Below are 18,204 nucleotides of genomic sequence, written 5' to 3'. Positions count from 1 at the left end.
TTACACAAGCTTTTTACTTCCCAAATTAGCAATTTAAGCGATAATTTTTTCCCTAAATCTGGAGGCCTTATAATGTTGGCCGCATCTAAATTAAGTGAGAAAAACCACTTTATATAACATCAAATATTACACTGTTAATCAAGCTAACTGCAAAAAGCAAATACACTTGTCAGTACTGTAGAAATGAACAGTAACAACTAAAAGAGATTAATTAAATGCCAATTAATTCATACTACAATATGTACTTACCAATGCATGTAATTGATGGAGTAACTCCAGTGGTCTTCAATATGCCAGCAGAAACTGGAGAAACACATTCCAACATAACACCATGGTACCTGCCACATAAAATATGTTGTTTTCAGTGCAGACAAAAATATTTTCTTAGTTTGATTTCATCTTAGTAATAGTACAGCTGCACTTATCTAGAATTCTATTTCAGTCATTAAAATAGGTTCAAAGGTGAGGAAAAATAGTGTTAATGAAATTCAAATCCTCTCTTATGCAACATATGTTCACCGTGTGTAATATCACAGCTGCACATAATTCATATAGAAAATCTGCAGTGAAAATGTAAATACTTTCAAAAGAATGCAAGAACATTAATTTTGCCAGGATCAATCCTTGTCATTTCATAAATAAAATACATGTAAAAATACTGACAAAACACAACACATTAGTGGCAGTTAACCTATGTTACGAGAATAGACCAGAGGTGAACCCGTCCTGGCAGATTGCCCTTTGCCTGGAAAGGCCTTATAATGTTGGCTACTTCATTTTGGTTAATCTGATACTGAAATCCAAAAAAAAACATTTTGGACCGTTCCAAATTCAAAACAGAGCCAGTCCAATGTATTATGTACAAATTAAGGGGGTGTAGGTTAAATGTTATTACCTTCATGCCAGATATATCAGCATTAATATGGCACAATACTGAGGCTTCTTGTACTGGGAGGTTGTTCAAGTTCCAACTAGAGTTCATATATTCCTGAAAGGTTTAAACAATGAAATAAACCACCTGTTCAAAACTCACAACAGATCAAATTTCATTACATTACATTAAATCAGATAATATGATTTTGTTCATGAGAATACATTTTCCAGGAATCCACATTATTTCTGTATCTTTTACAAAAAGACCATTCTTGCAGCCTTTATAATTATTTCCCTTCTTCATCCAACAAAAGGTTTAACAAAAAACTAATTTTGTGTTTACAAATATGAAATTTATGTTCCAGACTTTCAGAAGTTAACAATTTTCAATAGCACAAGTTGAAATCATTGTTTAAAATTATTAAAGCTAAATACATGAATAATTAACATTTTATATAAAATCTATCTATAAATGATCATGCATTACAGATATAAGTCAATGTATACATTTTTTCCCTGATCAATTGTAATGGAAAGTGATGGCACAAATGTGAATAAATACATTGAATATACATAAATTATATAAATAAAAAATGTCAGATGTTCACAGCAAACTTCACTCAAATGTTACTACGGACAAACACACAGTGAAAGGAGGTTGCCACAAAAAATGGTTAACAAAAATATCTCTAGCCATTCCTAAGAAGTCCATGATTATGACAAAAAGCTATTCTTTTAACAGCTTATCAGTCATCGCAAGTTTGAATAATAATTAGGATACCCTTATCAAAAATGTTTACCACTATCAGAAGAACTACTGTTTATCTTGAGAAAAACTACAGCAAAATCAGCAATGTCTATACAAAGCATTACCTTAGATTAGAAAAATTCATAACAAAAGTAATGGATAAATAATCAAAATAACTGCAAAAGCTTAAGTGTTTTCGGCATTTCTTTTAGAAAAAATTCACTATGAGAGATTGAATTTTAACAGTAAATACTACCAGTTTTCCAGTGACTGTGGCATCTCCTTTTTATAAAAGAAATTTTAAAATATAATACCTCTGTAACACAGTCGGTTACCTCATCTTCCATAAACTGTTCTTTCACAGCTTTTGTTGGAAAGCCACTCCCCTGGTCCATGGCGTGAACATCTGCCCCATACTGCACAGCCACATCCTCTTCTAGGCTGTTCACCAACCGCCAAAACTCCTTCTCTACCATCTCGCATGGCACCATCTTCACAATAAAAAGAAATAACTAGGTGACAAATCTTATTTTGAATCCTTCAAACACTTCAAATAAATTCAACATGGAATGATATTTATTTATTGTGTACTTTGTATAAAATCTGGACTTTCATCATTTACTACGTAACATCTTATACCAGGCTTTTACATTTTCTTTTCAATCTGAAATTTAATGTTTTCTTTGTTTTTTGTTGTTTTTTCCTCTCAATATCTTCTTTTACATTTGTACTTTTTAAGATATCACAAGAACAGTAAATGTACTTACATGTACAGGCATGTTGAAGTAATTACTTTTAAAGTTATCTGCCATCTCTCCGAACGACTGTAGGGAAAACTCTCGCTTGGATTGCTCAAAACCATATGGATCCTGTGGTTTACTGCATGCCTACAATACATATACAATGTTGTAAGTCTACTCTCTCACAAAAATTGAAGACTAAGTTACGATTAACATATCAATGTCATAGTACATGTATGTAAATAGAGTCACTATTACATATGTTGTGTGTCTCTGTAATTTCAATGAGTATGATTTATTGTGAGCTCTTCCATTCACTGTATGATTTATTTCAAGCTTATTCTATTCAATTTGTATCATTTCTTGCAAGCACATGAAGAAGATGCATTTACCTACTGTGAATGTTCCTGTCATATTTTTTCTTAAATCAGTTAATCTAAAATGCCATTAAGTTGCTAACCTCTTTTTTAAGTATTTCTCTGTTCAGTTTATAAACATTTCGCAGACTATATTCTGTTTGTTTATTTACCTACCTTAAGATCATATTCTTATGTAATAATTATTGATTTATTACAGTTTACAGTTCTGATGTCTTTAAAATTTTTGTGCATGTTGTAACATTGTTGTATGTATTTTGATAATATGCTTTTAGTGAAAAGAACTTTTGCATGTTTTAAAGATATGAAAAAAAGAATTCTCTAAGTATTGTATGATGATGATAGATTACTGACTCATGAACCCACCTGTTGTATACATTTAGGACATCTCCAGTCCCCTTTAGGTATCTCAGATAGAGGAGGTATCAAACAATAGGTGTGGAACGCATCATCACAACCGTCGCATAGCAACATATACTCCTCCCCATCACCACGCCCACATGTGTGGCAATAATATAGGTCAACCTGTAATATATACATGACAATAACTGAAGACTAGGTAACACCAGCGCTGAAAAACACACAGCTAAATTTGCACTTATCTCTCTTAGAAGCCTCACTGTATGAACATTTTTTTATTCAATTCCTAATGAGATTAACATGTAACAATATGTATCATATGACAATAAATAATTAGTGATTCCTTATAGTTTTTTTACATTTTTGGTCATATCTCACAGTTTGATCCACCTAACTGGCTTTCCTGGATAACTATTCTAGTTATATATATCAGTTATTACCAGTTTTTCCACAGACCAGTGTCACCAATAATTCAATTTGACTTTAAATCAGAGGTGAGCCAGTAACCCCATGGATTACTAATTTGATGCTTCCTCAAGATAAGTGGACGGACATTTATGGATGCAATTTAACATCTTCATGCAAGTCAAATAAATATACAAAATTGTATTTTCTGAACTAAGAAATACAATATCTATGAATAGTGTAATAAAGAACGAATGCATAAAATTATGAATTCCAAGCTTGTGAATTCTCAATTGAGTGGCCAAATATAGCAGGAAATGTAAGCATAGTTCAATAATCAAATACTCACATAAGTGTAAAGCCCTGGGTTTGTTTTGTTTCTGGTTTTCATTTTCTTTCCTTCTTTTACTTCTGGTTTTTCTTCTACAATAAATAATTTACAGAATGATAACGTAAAATCCAACAATGTCTTTATTTTTATCAAAAATTGTTTACACTTTTCTATCTATTTTAAATGCATTGAACTTGTCTATATATTCTAAATGCACAGTCAATCTGTTTGTGTCTTTGCTTTATAACTAAGGTCATAAGTAAGACTCAATAGTATGATAGTTAAAAGGCCATACCTTCCTCTTCGCCTACTTTTGGTATTGCAGTTTTGGGCCCGGCTCCAAGGAACTGTAACTTCCTTAACTCTGGATTCTTATTGAAGTCTATTGCTGGTTCCTACAATGATATAATTATATATTGTATAAAATAAAACAAATTGACAAACAATTTAGGTGACACTTCCAGAGTCTAGAAAAGTGTTTCTCACATTTCTATTTAATGAGAATAGTACAAAATATAGAGAGAGTATCCATTTCAGTGCAAATACCTCTTCGGCAATAATTTCAATGCAGATGTAAAGCAAAGACACACAGGGAAAAGGAGATGAAACCCCTAAATGTGTAATCAGATAAAGAAACCACAGCCTGGTACCAAACTTCCACTCACTAATGTAGTGCACAATCAGATATAGTAACCACTGCAATCCTTCAACTCACAAATGAATTGTGGTTTTAAAATATATAAGAGTGAGGAGTCTTTTTTTCTCTTCACCTCACTATTTGTAAAATTAAACATTTACAATCTGCGACCTGTACAGTCTATAACTTTAAGGACATTACCTGTTTGACATCTTTTCTCTCCATCTTGGGTATACGTTTATAACTACCGCTGGCAATTCTCTCCTCAATACCATGTGGTTTATAATCAGCATCGGCTGAATTGTCTTCCTTGTCATCAATTATCTTCAAGTTCTAAATATAGAAGTTAAAAAAGCAAATGTCATTATCATTTTTCAACTTCAAGTGCAACAAATTTTCGAGTAATATTGAAACCAGTTATATCTTAAACGTTCTAGCCACCCAGGGAGACAACATGTCATTGTAGTTAAATAGGATCATAAATTACAGCATCAAATTTCGAACAACTAACAGATAATTATGTAAACTAATAAGCAAAACTTTTACAAAATCTCAGCCTAGTGACCTGGATATATGTAAACAGTATGAATGTTCGCTGACAATTACGTAATTCAAAATCACAACACTATGATATAATGTACTAAAATGTTACATAATGACACATAAATTACTATTCTCTTTTTTTGTAATTTTAAATTGATTCCTATAAACAAATAAATAAAATAAAATAAATAAAAACTTAAGAAAAGAACAAGTAGACTTACAGCAGCCTCAAGTGATGCCCCAGTTTTGAAAAGGTAATATGGGAAAAGTAATCTCTCATAATGGCATTTAAGAGTTCCACCAACGCCTTTCCCAGACTCGTACCCCATAGACGTGGCTACCCTGGTCCATCGTCTCTCTTGTGAGATTGATTCCATACCACCTTCCTTCTCGACAGTCTATAAATAATCAAAATTATAAATTACCTTTGTACATGTATATAAAATTATCTCTTTTTTTCATAAAATGAAAATGTTTTTTTTTTTTCACAACAAATCTTGCATCAACTTTTTATATAATTTTTATAAAAAAGGCAATAGTATCAGTTTCCCATTTAAACTTCATCATCTGTTGCAGGTTTCATGATCTGGATATGAATTGTGCACTCAATTTCTTGATAAAACAACATGACTTCTTGAAACAATCAATCAACTTGCAAAGTCACATTTGTGTCATAATTTCTCTCTACATTGATCAAAATGAAAAATTGGTTTTACTATGAAATTAATTAATTTTTCCTGTAACTTAATGAAGGCTACAACTGCCTTATGTTACATTGTGTCTAAGCAACCATGTGCCATCCTCCTGTTATGGTTGGGAAAAAAACAAACAATAATTTTACAGTGGGCAGGGCTTGAATTGTGATTAACAATGCAAGATGCTTATTGTTATAAATTATCAAAGATAGCTCAAACTTTCATCCTATGGTTCTGAAATTAATTTGAAGCAACCAAAGGCTTCCCTGCCTAATGCAATTCTTTAATTATAAGATCAAGTTACATTATTGAAAGGATTCAAGAAAGGTTGCAGCCACAAGAGCTATGCCTTGAAATCTTTGAAAGTAGAAGACAAAGCATCAATGCCTTGTTTCTGCATATATAAACTTTATGTTCAAAACTTTATAAAAAGCCAAAAAATTGGATAAAGTGTACTGTCTTTAGTATTTAGTTTCCGACATTTGCATGTGAAATTGTATCAGATCTCGTAAGATTGGTTATTTAAACTATACACATGGCCGATTAATATAATACGAGAAGTGGTGGTTTTTGTAATTTACCCTCTGGATCATGGTAGTAAGCCAAGTTGAAGTTACCAGAGCACAGTTCAGCCACCTCATCATTCCTGGGCAAGCTGTCAAGCAGTTTACCAGTACTAGATGCCTTCACTTTCATATTCAACGTAATTTAATGAAGGACTTACCTTATAAAGGTCATAGAGATCCAACAGTTTACGTTCAACATGAGGAATCTTCAAGCTACTTCCCTGTAGCTCCCAAAACTTAGCTAACTGATCCAAGAAGTTCAACTTGATACGAGACTTTGCCTGATATAAAAATATTTATATTTAAACCAATACATGTAGAGATCATATCTTTTCCACTTCAATCTTATGAGACAGAGATTCAATATTTGATAAAAATTAAAATAACATCTTTTTCTACATCACACAAATAATGTACATGTATTATGTATACAGTATTATATTATTCAAGAATATGAAGAAAAAAAACTTGTTGGACAATGTCAGTATAGTAAATAAAAGAGAGAAAATTTGTAAATACTTTCTAAGTACCATACCCAAAATAAAATATTATTTGCTTCTTTCATTTTACACATTTAAATTCAAAGACTTGTCAGTTTTTTTGTTTTTTTTCTGGTTTAAAATTTTTTTTATCAGTTTTTGAACAGTTTGCAAATTCCAATGTAATTGTTCTATGTAACAGTAATTTTCATTATAAAGTTGGATAAACATATTCTCATCAAAAATAAAATACTGTATGAAAATCTGTACATGTACATGCATACAAAATTGATTAATTTTGAAAAAAAAGTATACATGTCACTGTGTCTGACAAAACTGGTAGAAAAAAAAGAGAACAGGAAAGAAACTTTCCTAAAAAAATATAAAATGGTCATGTTAATGTTATGTAATGCCTATAATTTAGCCAAAGGAAGTTAACTATTTGCTTCATGCATGCTTCAAAAATATAGGTAGCAAATTATCTCTATCGCCACTAATAAAGTTAGCTCCCCCTAAATTTAGGTAAGGTTACACAACATTTAAATACAAACTCTGGAAAAGTAACTAGATAACAAGAATGTTTCTACACTTTATACAAATCTTTTCACATGTTAAAAACTAAAGAATCTTCATCTTGCCAACCAAATTGAAATTTCCACCATAATTTTTTCATTCTTTCTGAATCTTAACACATTGACCCCCGTCATGTTGTCAATATATAAATTTTATTCTTGAAGGATTTACATCATTTTTAATTTTCAGGGGTGACCGGTCCAGTGATCATTGCAGGGGTCCAACCACTTATATTGGGTGGTCCAATAAAAAATTTTTATGGCTTCCAACAACAAATTTCAGCAGTCCAACTCCTTACTAAACAAAACTGTTTACTTAGTATATGCTATATATTATAACATATAAAAAATTGTGTACTGCAAGAGTTTTGAATGTTTTATTATGTTAAACAATATTTATAATACTGGCATTATATTTTTTATGCATCCATTTGGATGCAAGGGCCCAAGAATTCTGTATCCACATACACTGTAAATATTTTTAAGGTACAATTTGATGTAAATTGATGCAGGATCCTGCTTCCAGTAAATCCCTGTTTATCGGTTACACGACTTACCGGAATCGGCCGAATTACCGGAATCGACCGGAATCGGCGGTGAATTACCGGAATCGACCTGTAACTTTGTAATAATTAAACTTTTTAAGTTTGTTCTTGCAATTTTATAAAATATAAACAATATCAATGATTTATGAAAAGATTTTTATACATAAAATCGCTTTTGATTAATTTAACAAGAGATCTAATATCGGCGAGCTACTGCCAAACTGCCCGTGACCGGAATCGGCCTGTTATTTCGTTGTTTATGCAACTTTTAATGTTCCTTTTGCATGTTTTTATAAAACCTAAATATAATCATTAATCTTCCTAGAGATTGTGAAAAAAAATCGCTTTTGAATAATAATAATAAACAAATATTTATATATATGATCAGCGAAAACGGGCAAACTGCCGGAATCGGCAAAGGATTACCGAAATCGGCCTGTAATTTGCTTATCCTTATACTTTAAACAAAATGTTTGCACCCTTGATTATAAATAAACAATAGCAATAATATGTAATCAGATTATTGTCAATAAAATCACTTTTTATTAATTAAACAAGATATTTAATATCGGCGAGTTACTGCCATACTGTCGGAATCGACGAAGGATTACCGGAATCGACGTATAATTTAGTCTATTGTACATTTTTAACGTTTCTGTTGCATTGTTAATATTCGTCTTATAAAATATAAATATTATGAATGATATTTAAAAGTTTCTTTCATTCTTTTATTTTGTAAATTTCAATTCGCCTTTGGTTAATAAAGCAAGAGATCGAAGATCGGCGAGTTACATATACTGTCATACAGCCGAAATAGCCGAATGATTACCGGAATCGGCCTGTATTATTGTAATTTATGGACTTTGCAAGAAAAAAATGCAAACAATATCATTGATATCTAAAAAGATTTCTGAACATGAAGAATCCTTATTAAATAATAAACTAGAGATCTAAGGTCGGCGAATTACTGCCATATCGCATATATGCAGTGTCAGGGCTATCGGACAATTACCGGAATCGGTCTGTTTTTTCCCCACCAATATTTCAACGTTTAAAAATAACCTTGAATTATTTTATTAAATACAAACACAATATAAACGATTTTTATAATGTTTATTGAAATCGGTATTAAATAAGAAGCAAAAGATTTATGAAAAATCGCTGTTATATAATAATAAAAAGATTAATATTGAAGATCGGCAAAAACGGGAAACCTGTCGGAATAGGCGATGGATTACCGGAATCGACCTGTAATTTGGTTATTTGTGAACTTTTTAAATATTTCTTTTGCATGTTTTTATAAGATATAAACATTTTCAACGATATTCATTTTTGTAAGTAAATTCGCTTTTAATTAATAAAACAAGAGACCTAAGATCGGCAAATTACTGTCATACTGCCGATATAGGGGAAGGATGGGCGGGATCAGCCTGTATACTATAGTTATTTTTATGTTATTTTATTAAATGCAAATAATATCATTGATATAAAAAGATTTTTTATGAAATAAAGGTCACTTCTTATTATAAACTAGATGTCTAAGATAGACTAATTACTATCACAGTGCCTGAATTAACAGGTAAATACCGGAATTAGTCTGTTATTTTGTTATATTTCAGCGTTTTAAAAATATCTTGCCATATTTTATTAAATACAAACAATTCAAATGATATTTAATAATATTTATTGTAATCGCTATTACATAATAAACAAGGTGATCTATGATTTCTTCCATACTACCGAATCGACGAGCGATTACCGGAATCGGCTTCACTTCGTCTAGGATTACTGGAATCGGTTCTAATTTTGTTATGAATGTGAACTCAATATTATTATTATCATTTATTTTTGCATGTATTTACAAACATTATCATTGATCTTTTATGGAATAATGCAATATCGTCTTTACATTATATTTTTCAGGACATTGCTAACAGAGGATTGTTTGAAATGACGGATAACAATAGGTCAGTTTTGTCTTTCTTTATGTTTGCAAAACTCAATTCTTGATTTCATAAAGTAGTCGATTTATAATTACATGCAATAATATTTACATGAAATCAATGTTTTACCAGGCAGTTACTTGACAGTTCATGGTCATTCTGGAGTATCATTTGCGTTATTGGTGCACCATAAAAATATTACAAAGATTGCGAATAAGTCAATCGTTGAAACATAGATTATTTAGTCTTAAATAGTAAACAAATCATCTATACCCGTAAAGTATAAAAAAAAGTGAGATATGGATGTTAACTATATACGCACAGATGATACTGTCACTTTATTGGAAGTAAACGAGCTGTATATTGGGAGCTGTGTATTGGGAAGTGTGATATACTACAAAACAGTGGGGTGCCAATATACGGTATGCTGATATATTTCATAGTGGGAGGGTCTGTCTGTTAGAGAAAGCGTGTTGTTTCGGGGAATGATTACCGGAATCGGCCTGTAATTTTGTTATTTATGAACTTTTAAAAAAAATCTTGCATCTTTTATAAAATATAAACAATGTTAATGACATGTAAAAATATTTTTTATAAATAAAAATCGCTTACGATTAATTAAGCAACATACTTAAGATCAGCTAGTTACTGTCATACTGCCGGAATCGAGGAATGATTACCGGAATCGGCCTGTAATTTTGTTATTCATGAACTTTTAAACTTTTATAAAATATAGACAATTAATGACATGTAATAAGATTTTTTATAAAAAACACATTTGATTCATTAAAACAAGAGATTTAATTATGATCAGCAAGTTACTGTCATCTGGGACATACTATATATCGTATGTCCCAGCTGTCATACTGCTGGAATCGGGGAATTATTACCGGAATCGGCCAGTAATTTTATTTATGAACTTTTTAAGAATTATTAAATACAAACAATATGAATGACATGTACAAAGATTTTTATAAACAAAATCACGCTTTATTAATTAAACTAGATCAGCAAGTTACTGAACTTACTGTCATACTGTCGGAAGGATTGTTATTCGGGTAGTTTGGCAGTAGCTCGCCGATATTAGATCTCTTGTTAAATTAATCAAAAGCGATTTTATTTACATCTTTTTACATTTCATTGATATTGTATAAAGATGCAAGAACCTTTTTTTTTAATCTTCTGACATTAATAACCAAATTATATTTCGGTAATCCTTCGCCGATTCCGACAGTATGGCAATAACTCGCCGATATTAAATATCTTGTTTATTTAATCATTTATCAATGAGATTTTATTTACAAAAATCTGATTACATATCATTGATATTGTTTATATTTAATCAAAGATGAAAAAATATATATACATCACATTAAAAAAATATTGTGTGTTTATTTGGGATGTTCGCGGAAAATGTCATTATTAATTCAGTGTCATAAGCCAGAGACATAGATGACTACATGTATATATCATAGTCCTTAACTTTAAAGGATCTTCTTCCATTTTTTATTAATAATTAAATGGGTCAAACGGTTAGAAATTATGCTAAACTTTGAAAAGAATCTTTAGATCTATACAGGGTGTTTATATTGTTGTTTTGTTTTTACATTGACTAAATCTTAAGTCTTTAAAAATTATGAAGTTCAATAAATCCTATGACTTAATTCATCTACAGCTTGCTGAACAACAGGCATTCTCTAATAGATAGTCTCTCCCACTATGAAATATATCAGCATACCGTATATTGGCACCCCACTGTTTTGTAGTATATCACACTTCCCAATACACAGCTCCCAATATACAGCTCGTTTACTTCCAATAAAGTGACAGTATCATCTGTGCGTATATAGTTAACATCCATATCTCACTTTTTTTATACTTTACGGGTATAGATGATTTGTTTACTATTTAAGACTAAATAATCTATGTTTCAACGATTGACTTATTCGCAATCTTTGTAATATTTTTATGGTGCACCAATAACGCAAATGACGACAATTGATTTGATACTCCAGAATGACCATGAACTGTCAAGTAACTGCCTGGTAAAACATTGATTTCATGTAAATATTATTGCATGTAATTATAAATCGACTACTTTATGAAATCAAGAATTGAGTTTTGCAAACATAAAGAAAGACAAAACTGACCTATTGTTATCCGTCATTTCAAACAATCCTCTGTTAGCAATGTCCTGAAAAATATAATGTAAAGACGATATTGCATTATTCCATAAAGATCAATGATAATGTTTGTAAATACATGCAAAAATAAATGATAATAATAATATTGAATTCACATTCATAACAAAATTAGAACCGATTCCAGTAATCCTAGACGAAGTGAAGCCGATTCCGGTAATCGCTCGTCGATTTCGGTAGTATGGAAGAAATCATAGATCACCTTGTTTATTATGTAATAGCAATTGCAATAAATATTTTCAAATATCATTTGAATTGTTTGTATGGCAAGATATTTTTAAAACGCTGAAATATAACAAAAAAACAGACTAATTCCGGTATTTACCTGTTAATTCAGGCACTGTGATAGTAATTAGTCTATCTTAGATATCTAGTTTATAGTAAAAAAGTGATCTTTATTTCTCAAAAAAATCTTCGTATATCAATGATATTATTTGCATTCAATAAAATAACATAAAAATAACTATATTACAGGCTGATTCCGCCCATCCTTCCCCTATATCGGCAGAATGACAGTAATTCGCCGATCTTAGGTCTCTTGTTTTATAAATCAAAAGCGAATTTATTTACAACAAGAACTGTCGGAGGACAGTTAAGCTCGACTATTCGAAAATTTGTCACAAGGGTGTTTCATTGAGTATAATAATGCTTACCTATATGAATACATAAAATTGTCCGAAAAGGTACAAACTCTTCAAGTTTCAATACATTCCCTTCAGTAGTTATGGAGATACAAGCTTACATACAAAAACATAACCAAGATTTTCTAAGTCGAAAAAGGGGCATAATTATGAAATAAAACAATTCAGAGTTATGGGACTTGTACCAATCACCTTAGATAATCACAGAGAACAAGTGTGTGAAGTTTCAATCCATTCCCTTCAGTAGTTATGGAGATACCAGCTTACACGCAAAAACTTAACAAAAAATTTCTAAGTCGAAAAAGGGGCATAATTATGTTAAAAGCAAATCCGAGTTATGGGACTTGTGCCAATCATCTAAGATAATCAGAGAGAACAAGTGTGTGAAGTTTCAATCCATATCCTTCAGTAGTTATGGAGATACCAGCTTACATGCAAAAACTTAACCAAGAATTTCTAAGTCGAAAAAGGGGCATAATTATGAAAAAAAGCAAATCAGAGTTATGGGACTTGTGCCAATCATCTTAGATAATCAGAGAGAACAAGTGTGTGAAGTTTCAATCCATTCCCTTCAGTAGTTATGGAGATACCAGCTTACATACAAAAACTTAACCAAGATTTTCTAAGTCGAAAAAGGGGCATAATTATGAAATAAAACAATTCAGAGTTATGGGACTTGTGCCAATCATCTTAGATAATCACAGAGAACAAGTGTGTGAAGTTTCAATCCATTCCCTTCAGTAGTTATGGAGATATCAGCTTACATACAAAAACTTAACCACAGGGACGCCGACGCCGACGCCGACAAATGGGTGACTGCATTAGCTCGATTATTCTGCGAATAGTCGAGCTAAACATGAATATCGTTGAAAATGTTTATATCTTATAAAAACATGCAAAAGAAATATTCAAAAAAAAATCACAAATAACCAAATTACAGGTCGATTCCGGTAATCTATCGCCTATTCCGACAGGTTTCCCGTTTTTGCCGATCTTCAATATTAATCTTTTTATTATTTATAACAGCAATTTTTCATAAATCTTTTGCTTCTTATTTAATACCGATTTCAATAAACATTATAAAAAATCTTTTAAATTGTTTGTATTTAATAAAATAAGTCAAGGTTATTTTTTAAACGTTGAAATATTGGTGGGGGAAAACAGACCGATTCCGGTAATTGTCCGATAGCCCTGGCACTGCATATAATTATGCGATATGGCAGTAATTCGCCGACCTTAGATCTCTAGCTTATTATTTAATAAGGATTCTTCATTTACAGAAATCTTTTTAGATATCTATTATATTGTTTGCATTTTTTTCTTGCAAAGTCCATAAATTACAATAATACAGGCCGATTCCGGTAATCATTCGGCTATTTCGGCTGTATGACAGTATATGTAACTCGCCGATCTTCGATCTCTTGCTTTATTAACCAAAGGCGAATTGAAATTTACAAAATAAAAGAATGAAAGAAACTTTTAAATATCATTCATAATATTTATATTTTATAAGACGAATATTAACAATGCAACAGAAACGTTAAAAATGTACAATAGACTAAATTATACGTCGATTCCGGTAATCCTTCGCCGATTCCGACAGTATGATTATTAATAATCTGATTACATATTATTGCTATTGTTTATTTATAATCAAGGGTGCAAACATTTTGTTTAAAGTATAAAGATAAGCAAATTACAGGCCGATTTCGGTAATCCTTTGCCGATTCCGGCAGTTTGCCCGTTTTCGCTGATCATAAATATTTGTTTATTATTATTATTTAAAAGCGATTTTTTTCACAATCTCTAGGAAGATTAATGATAATATTTAGGTTTTATAAAAACATGCAAAAGGAACATTAAAAGTTGCATAAACAACGAAATAACAGGCCGATTCCGGTCACGGGCAGTTTGGCAGTAGCTCGCCGATATTAGATCTCTTGTTAAATTAATCAAAAGCGATTTTATGTATAAAAATCTTTTCATAAATCATTGATATTGTTTATATTTTATAAAATTGCAAGAACAAACTTAAAAAGTTTAATTATTACAAAGTTACAGGTCGATTCCGGTAATTCACCGCCGATTCCGGTCGATTCCGGTAATTCGGCCGATTCCGGTAAGTCGTGTAACCCCCTGTTTATTACTCTGATCTAGAGAGTATAAAAATACTTGATTGCATCCAATTTATTTTACAATTTATTATCCTGTAGAATTTGGTCAGTCATTTTAATACCTATGTATTGTTCACTGTGTTGAACTACTTTTGTCATAACGCTACTCTAAATTTGTTATAATAATATAAATCAACTTTTCAATACAAATGAAAATTTGTTTATATGCTTATATTTTCTTTTTAAGCCTAAATTACAAATTTTAAGCCTACATTACAAATTTAACCAATATTTATCAAGGTTTGACCTAATAATAACATGATTGAAATCTGGTATTTTTGATTTTTCAAAATTGAAAATCAAAACAAAGATTTATAAAACATAATTACTTTTTAGTATCTTTTTTACAAAAACATCTTATGACTAAAATTGTGCATGCTTTAGCTACCTGTCTAAACATGACCAGTATGGCTAGATTTGCTTACAAAAATGGCAGCCATCTTGAATAAATTCACTTCACTACTTGATCATATAATGTGTCTATACTACTTAACAACTCCTCATCAATAATCAAATTGCCATTACTTTATATCAAGTTTAACAGAATATGTACAAACATTCAAAGTTGAAACTGATGATTATTCTTTTAAAAAATATAATTCTATCACTTTGTGAACATATTCAAAAATATTTTTTTTCTGTCTGTATTTTTTAAGCTGTAAAAGCTTGACCATTTAAATTTGATTTAAATGTGAAAATGTTTTAATATATATATTTTATATTATAAAGATAAAGATCCTGCCATACTCATTATTAACTTCTGACCGAGAGGGACTAAAAATGTAGCTTTGACATGTTTAATTGGACTGCTTCATACAAATATATAATAACCAAATTTGACAAATCGTTTTGCTGCTTTCCACATAGGAAAAAAACAACATTGCTCAGTAGGTCATCTTTTAAAATACTTCATTATTTGGAATTTCTCCTTGCAGATGGAATGATTCCACTTTAAAAGAGAAACACTGGCAGTAGATAGTCAATACTGTCATATAAACAGGTCCATAAATTGCATAATACAATAGTTTTTTTCCGATTCAGTGAAATATTTTTCTCATGAATCAATTCTAATACAAATCATATCTAAAGAACAAGCTAAAATGAATCAAGGAAAAACAAAAAGTTACCTCTAGTTCATTAAGACGTTGGACACGTGGTACAAATCTGAATTTGTCAACATCGACTGCAAAAGGTGGTTGCCAGTCCTAAAACAGCAAAATTATATCCAATTTGTTGTTTTTTCCTAACTAATTTAATCCATCTTAACATATCAAGTTTTTTTTTGTAAAAAAATAATCCCATTATACATGGTAACAAGGCAGAGCCAAGTGGAAATTATAATATATTAAAATGTCTACCTAATTTCTAAATTGGGCCGGCTGACTCAATATTGAGTATAATGGTTATTATAATAAAATCCCTAGAATTCATATAGAACCAAACATTATATCGACTGTCCAAAACAAACAGATTGTTTTTTTGGTGTTTTTTTTTTTTCAATTTTGACCTTAGATAATGATTTCATTTCACCTTGATAGGGAACTGATAAGCATTGAATTTGATTGGAAAAATATAACAATATTCAAGATGCGACAAAGAAAATAGAGTTGATGACTTCAAAAAGTTTGTAAAAAGGAGAACAATATCAAATTGTTAAGTAATGACATTGATTTCTTTATTGCTAGTGCCAAAGTTACATAATTTAAATTTTTTACTCCATAAATTTAGATTTCCATTGAATGCATATTCCAAACTCAACTGGTAGTTTTAATAAGACACCTATGTTACTACTACACAGTTGTAGAAACACATATTTCAGGGAGGGTGACCTTAACCATCTGGATCAAGCCATTTTAGTAAAGGGTGTGTAACACATACACTGCCAAATAAAAAACTTAAATTAGTATCATTTTTAAATAAAATCCATATATTCTTTAAAATGTTTGTGTATTCTGTCATTTTTTCAAAGAAAAATAATCACTTATGTATTCTGACACTTTCATTTTTGTTGTCAATGACATATGCTTGCTCAATGGGCCAAATGGGCATGACAATACAGGCCTGTGTCTGAGGTGGTGACTTCAGAAAAAGTCACACTTGTTTCACTAAATTCACTAATTCTTCAAGAAAACAAACTGAATGTGTATTTTATATCCATCTTCCTATGCTTGAATAATTTGCACACAATATGAGCCATAAATCATAAAATTCCGTCCAGATTTGACTGTTTTGTGCCGAATTTAGTGAAGCCCTTCCATTATAATCTTCTGAGCCTAGCCAACAAAGCGACGCCATCTTTGTCGATTTTACATGCACGTACACAACACGAAATTCATTAACTTTATGAAGATTTTCTCACAGAAAAGCACATTAAAAATGAAATGAATTAACTTCAATTGAAATAATTGATAAAACCTAATAACCTTTGGTGGTTTAACTTTGCAAATTCCATATTTTTCGGCGATTGGTTTTATTTTCGCGATATACGCAAGTGAATCTGCAAATTCTTCTTCTGTCGGTGTAAAAACCGGTGCCTCTGGAGGTGGTTCGAAGTTGACATACGGATCCTCGGGAAGACTCATGTTGGTTGATTATTCTTTTTAATATTCAGACATATTCCAAGAGTATCTAGGTTGTATATCCAATAAAAGTCCCAAATAACAATTACACTTTGTATATCAAAACACAACTCCAGATGTGACCTAACAACACACCTATTTTGACAGGCGGAAGTAGCTACAAAAAGTAGTGCAAAAGTCAAATTTATAAATTTTGTAATGCGATTATTTTCGCTGTCCAAATTATTAGACTGATGTACATTTATAAAGATTTATCATTTACTAACATTTATTACAAATTTTATCAAAGTTCAATGGAAAACGGCGACATTTAGTTATATGCGTATTAATCGATTGACCTTCATTATTTGATTGGCTTGCTAAATAAGGATACCAACATAAAATAGTTTATTCTCTTTTTATTTTTTTTTTAAATATTAAACATGTAAAAAACCTTAAAGTGTTTAAGAAATGCGTAGGAATATAAAGGCATCTTTTGTTTTCAATTCAGGTGTAAATAAAAATCGGTTAAAAGTGTCTATCCTTACAATCACCGTTAACTTAAATTGCAAACGTTCTTATGCGTGCACTGTACTGTTTAATACAGTGTATATCTATCTTCCGTTATGTCAAAATAGAGAAAACACCTAAAGAAAGACCAACATAGCAAAATTGAAAATGTTACAACAAACCCATCCCGGGGACGTAGACTTGTCTGCGTGTCAAAATCGCAAGACAGTTTAAAAAGTGTTGTTTAAAAAGAGGATAAAAGAATAAATGTCCTAAAAATGTTAAAACAAGGGGCTGGAAAACTAG

General features: G+C 30.8%; 1 protein-coding gene across 3 annotated transcripts in view; it reads right to left on the bottom strand.

The window, feature by feature from the left end:
* Positions 1 to 17,555, bottom strand: part of LOC132760073 (lysine-specific demethylase 5A-like) — a 30,631-nt gene extending 13,076 nt beyond the window's left edge. For 2 of the 3 annotated variants that reach the window (XM_060751964.1, XM_060751965.1), the window contains exons 1-12: positions 17,254 to 17,555; positions 15,958 to 16,035; positions 6,434 to 6,556; positions 5,236 to 5,412; positions 4,673 to 4,804; positions 4,130 to 4,229; positions 3,853 to 3,926; positions 3,105 to 3,263; positions 2,389 to 2,508; positions 1,936 to 2,112; positions 896 to 988; positions 250 to 338 (exon numbers count right to left, since the gene is read on the bottom strand). In XM_060751964.1, the coding sequence (XP_060607947.1) occupies positions 250 to 338; positions 896 to 988; positions 1,936 to 2,112; positions 2,389 to 2,508; positions 3,105 to 3,263; positions 3,853 to 3,926; positions 4,130 to 4,229; positions 4,673 to 4,804; positions 5,236 to 5,412; positions 6,434 to 6,556; positions 15,958 to 16,035; positions 17,254 to 17,412 (1,481 nt within the window). In that variant the 5' untranslated portion in view covers positions 17,413 to 17,555. The remainder of the gene's footprint in view (positions 1 to 249; positions 339 to 895; positions 989 to 1,935; positions 2,113 to 2,388; positions 2,509 to 3,104; positions 3,264 to 3,852; positions 3,927 to 4,129; positions 4,230 to 4,672; positions 4,805 to 5,235; positions 5,413 to 6,433; positions 6,557 to 15,957; positions 16,036 to 17,253) is intronic. The other variant, XM_060751966.1, reaches the window with a different exon arrangement.
* Between the last annotated feature and the right edge of the window lie 649 nt (positions 17,556 to 18,204).

This window comes from Ruditapes philippinarum, unplaced genomic scaffold (genome assembly GCF_026571515.1).
Source record: "Ruditapes philippinarum isolate M1 unplaced genomic scaffold, ASM2657151v2 ctg7397_1_1_1_1, whole genome shotgun sequence".
Lineage (NCBI taxonomy): Eukaryota > Metazoa > Mollusca > Bivalvia > Venerida > Veneridae > Ruditapes > Ruditapes philippinarum.
This window is presented reverse-complemented; position numbering and strand designations above follow the sequence as displayed.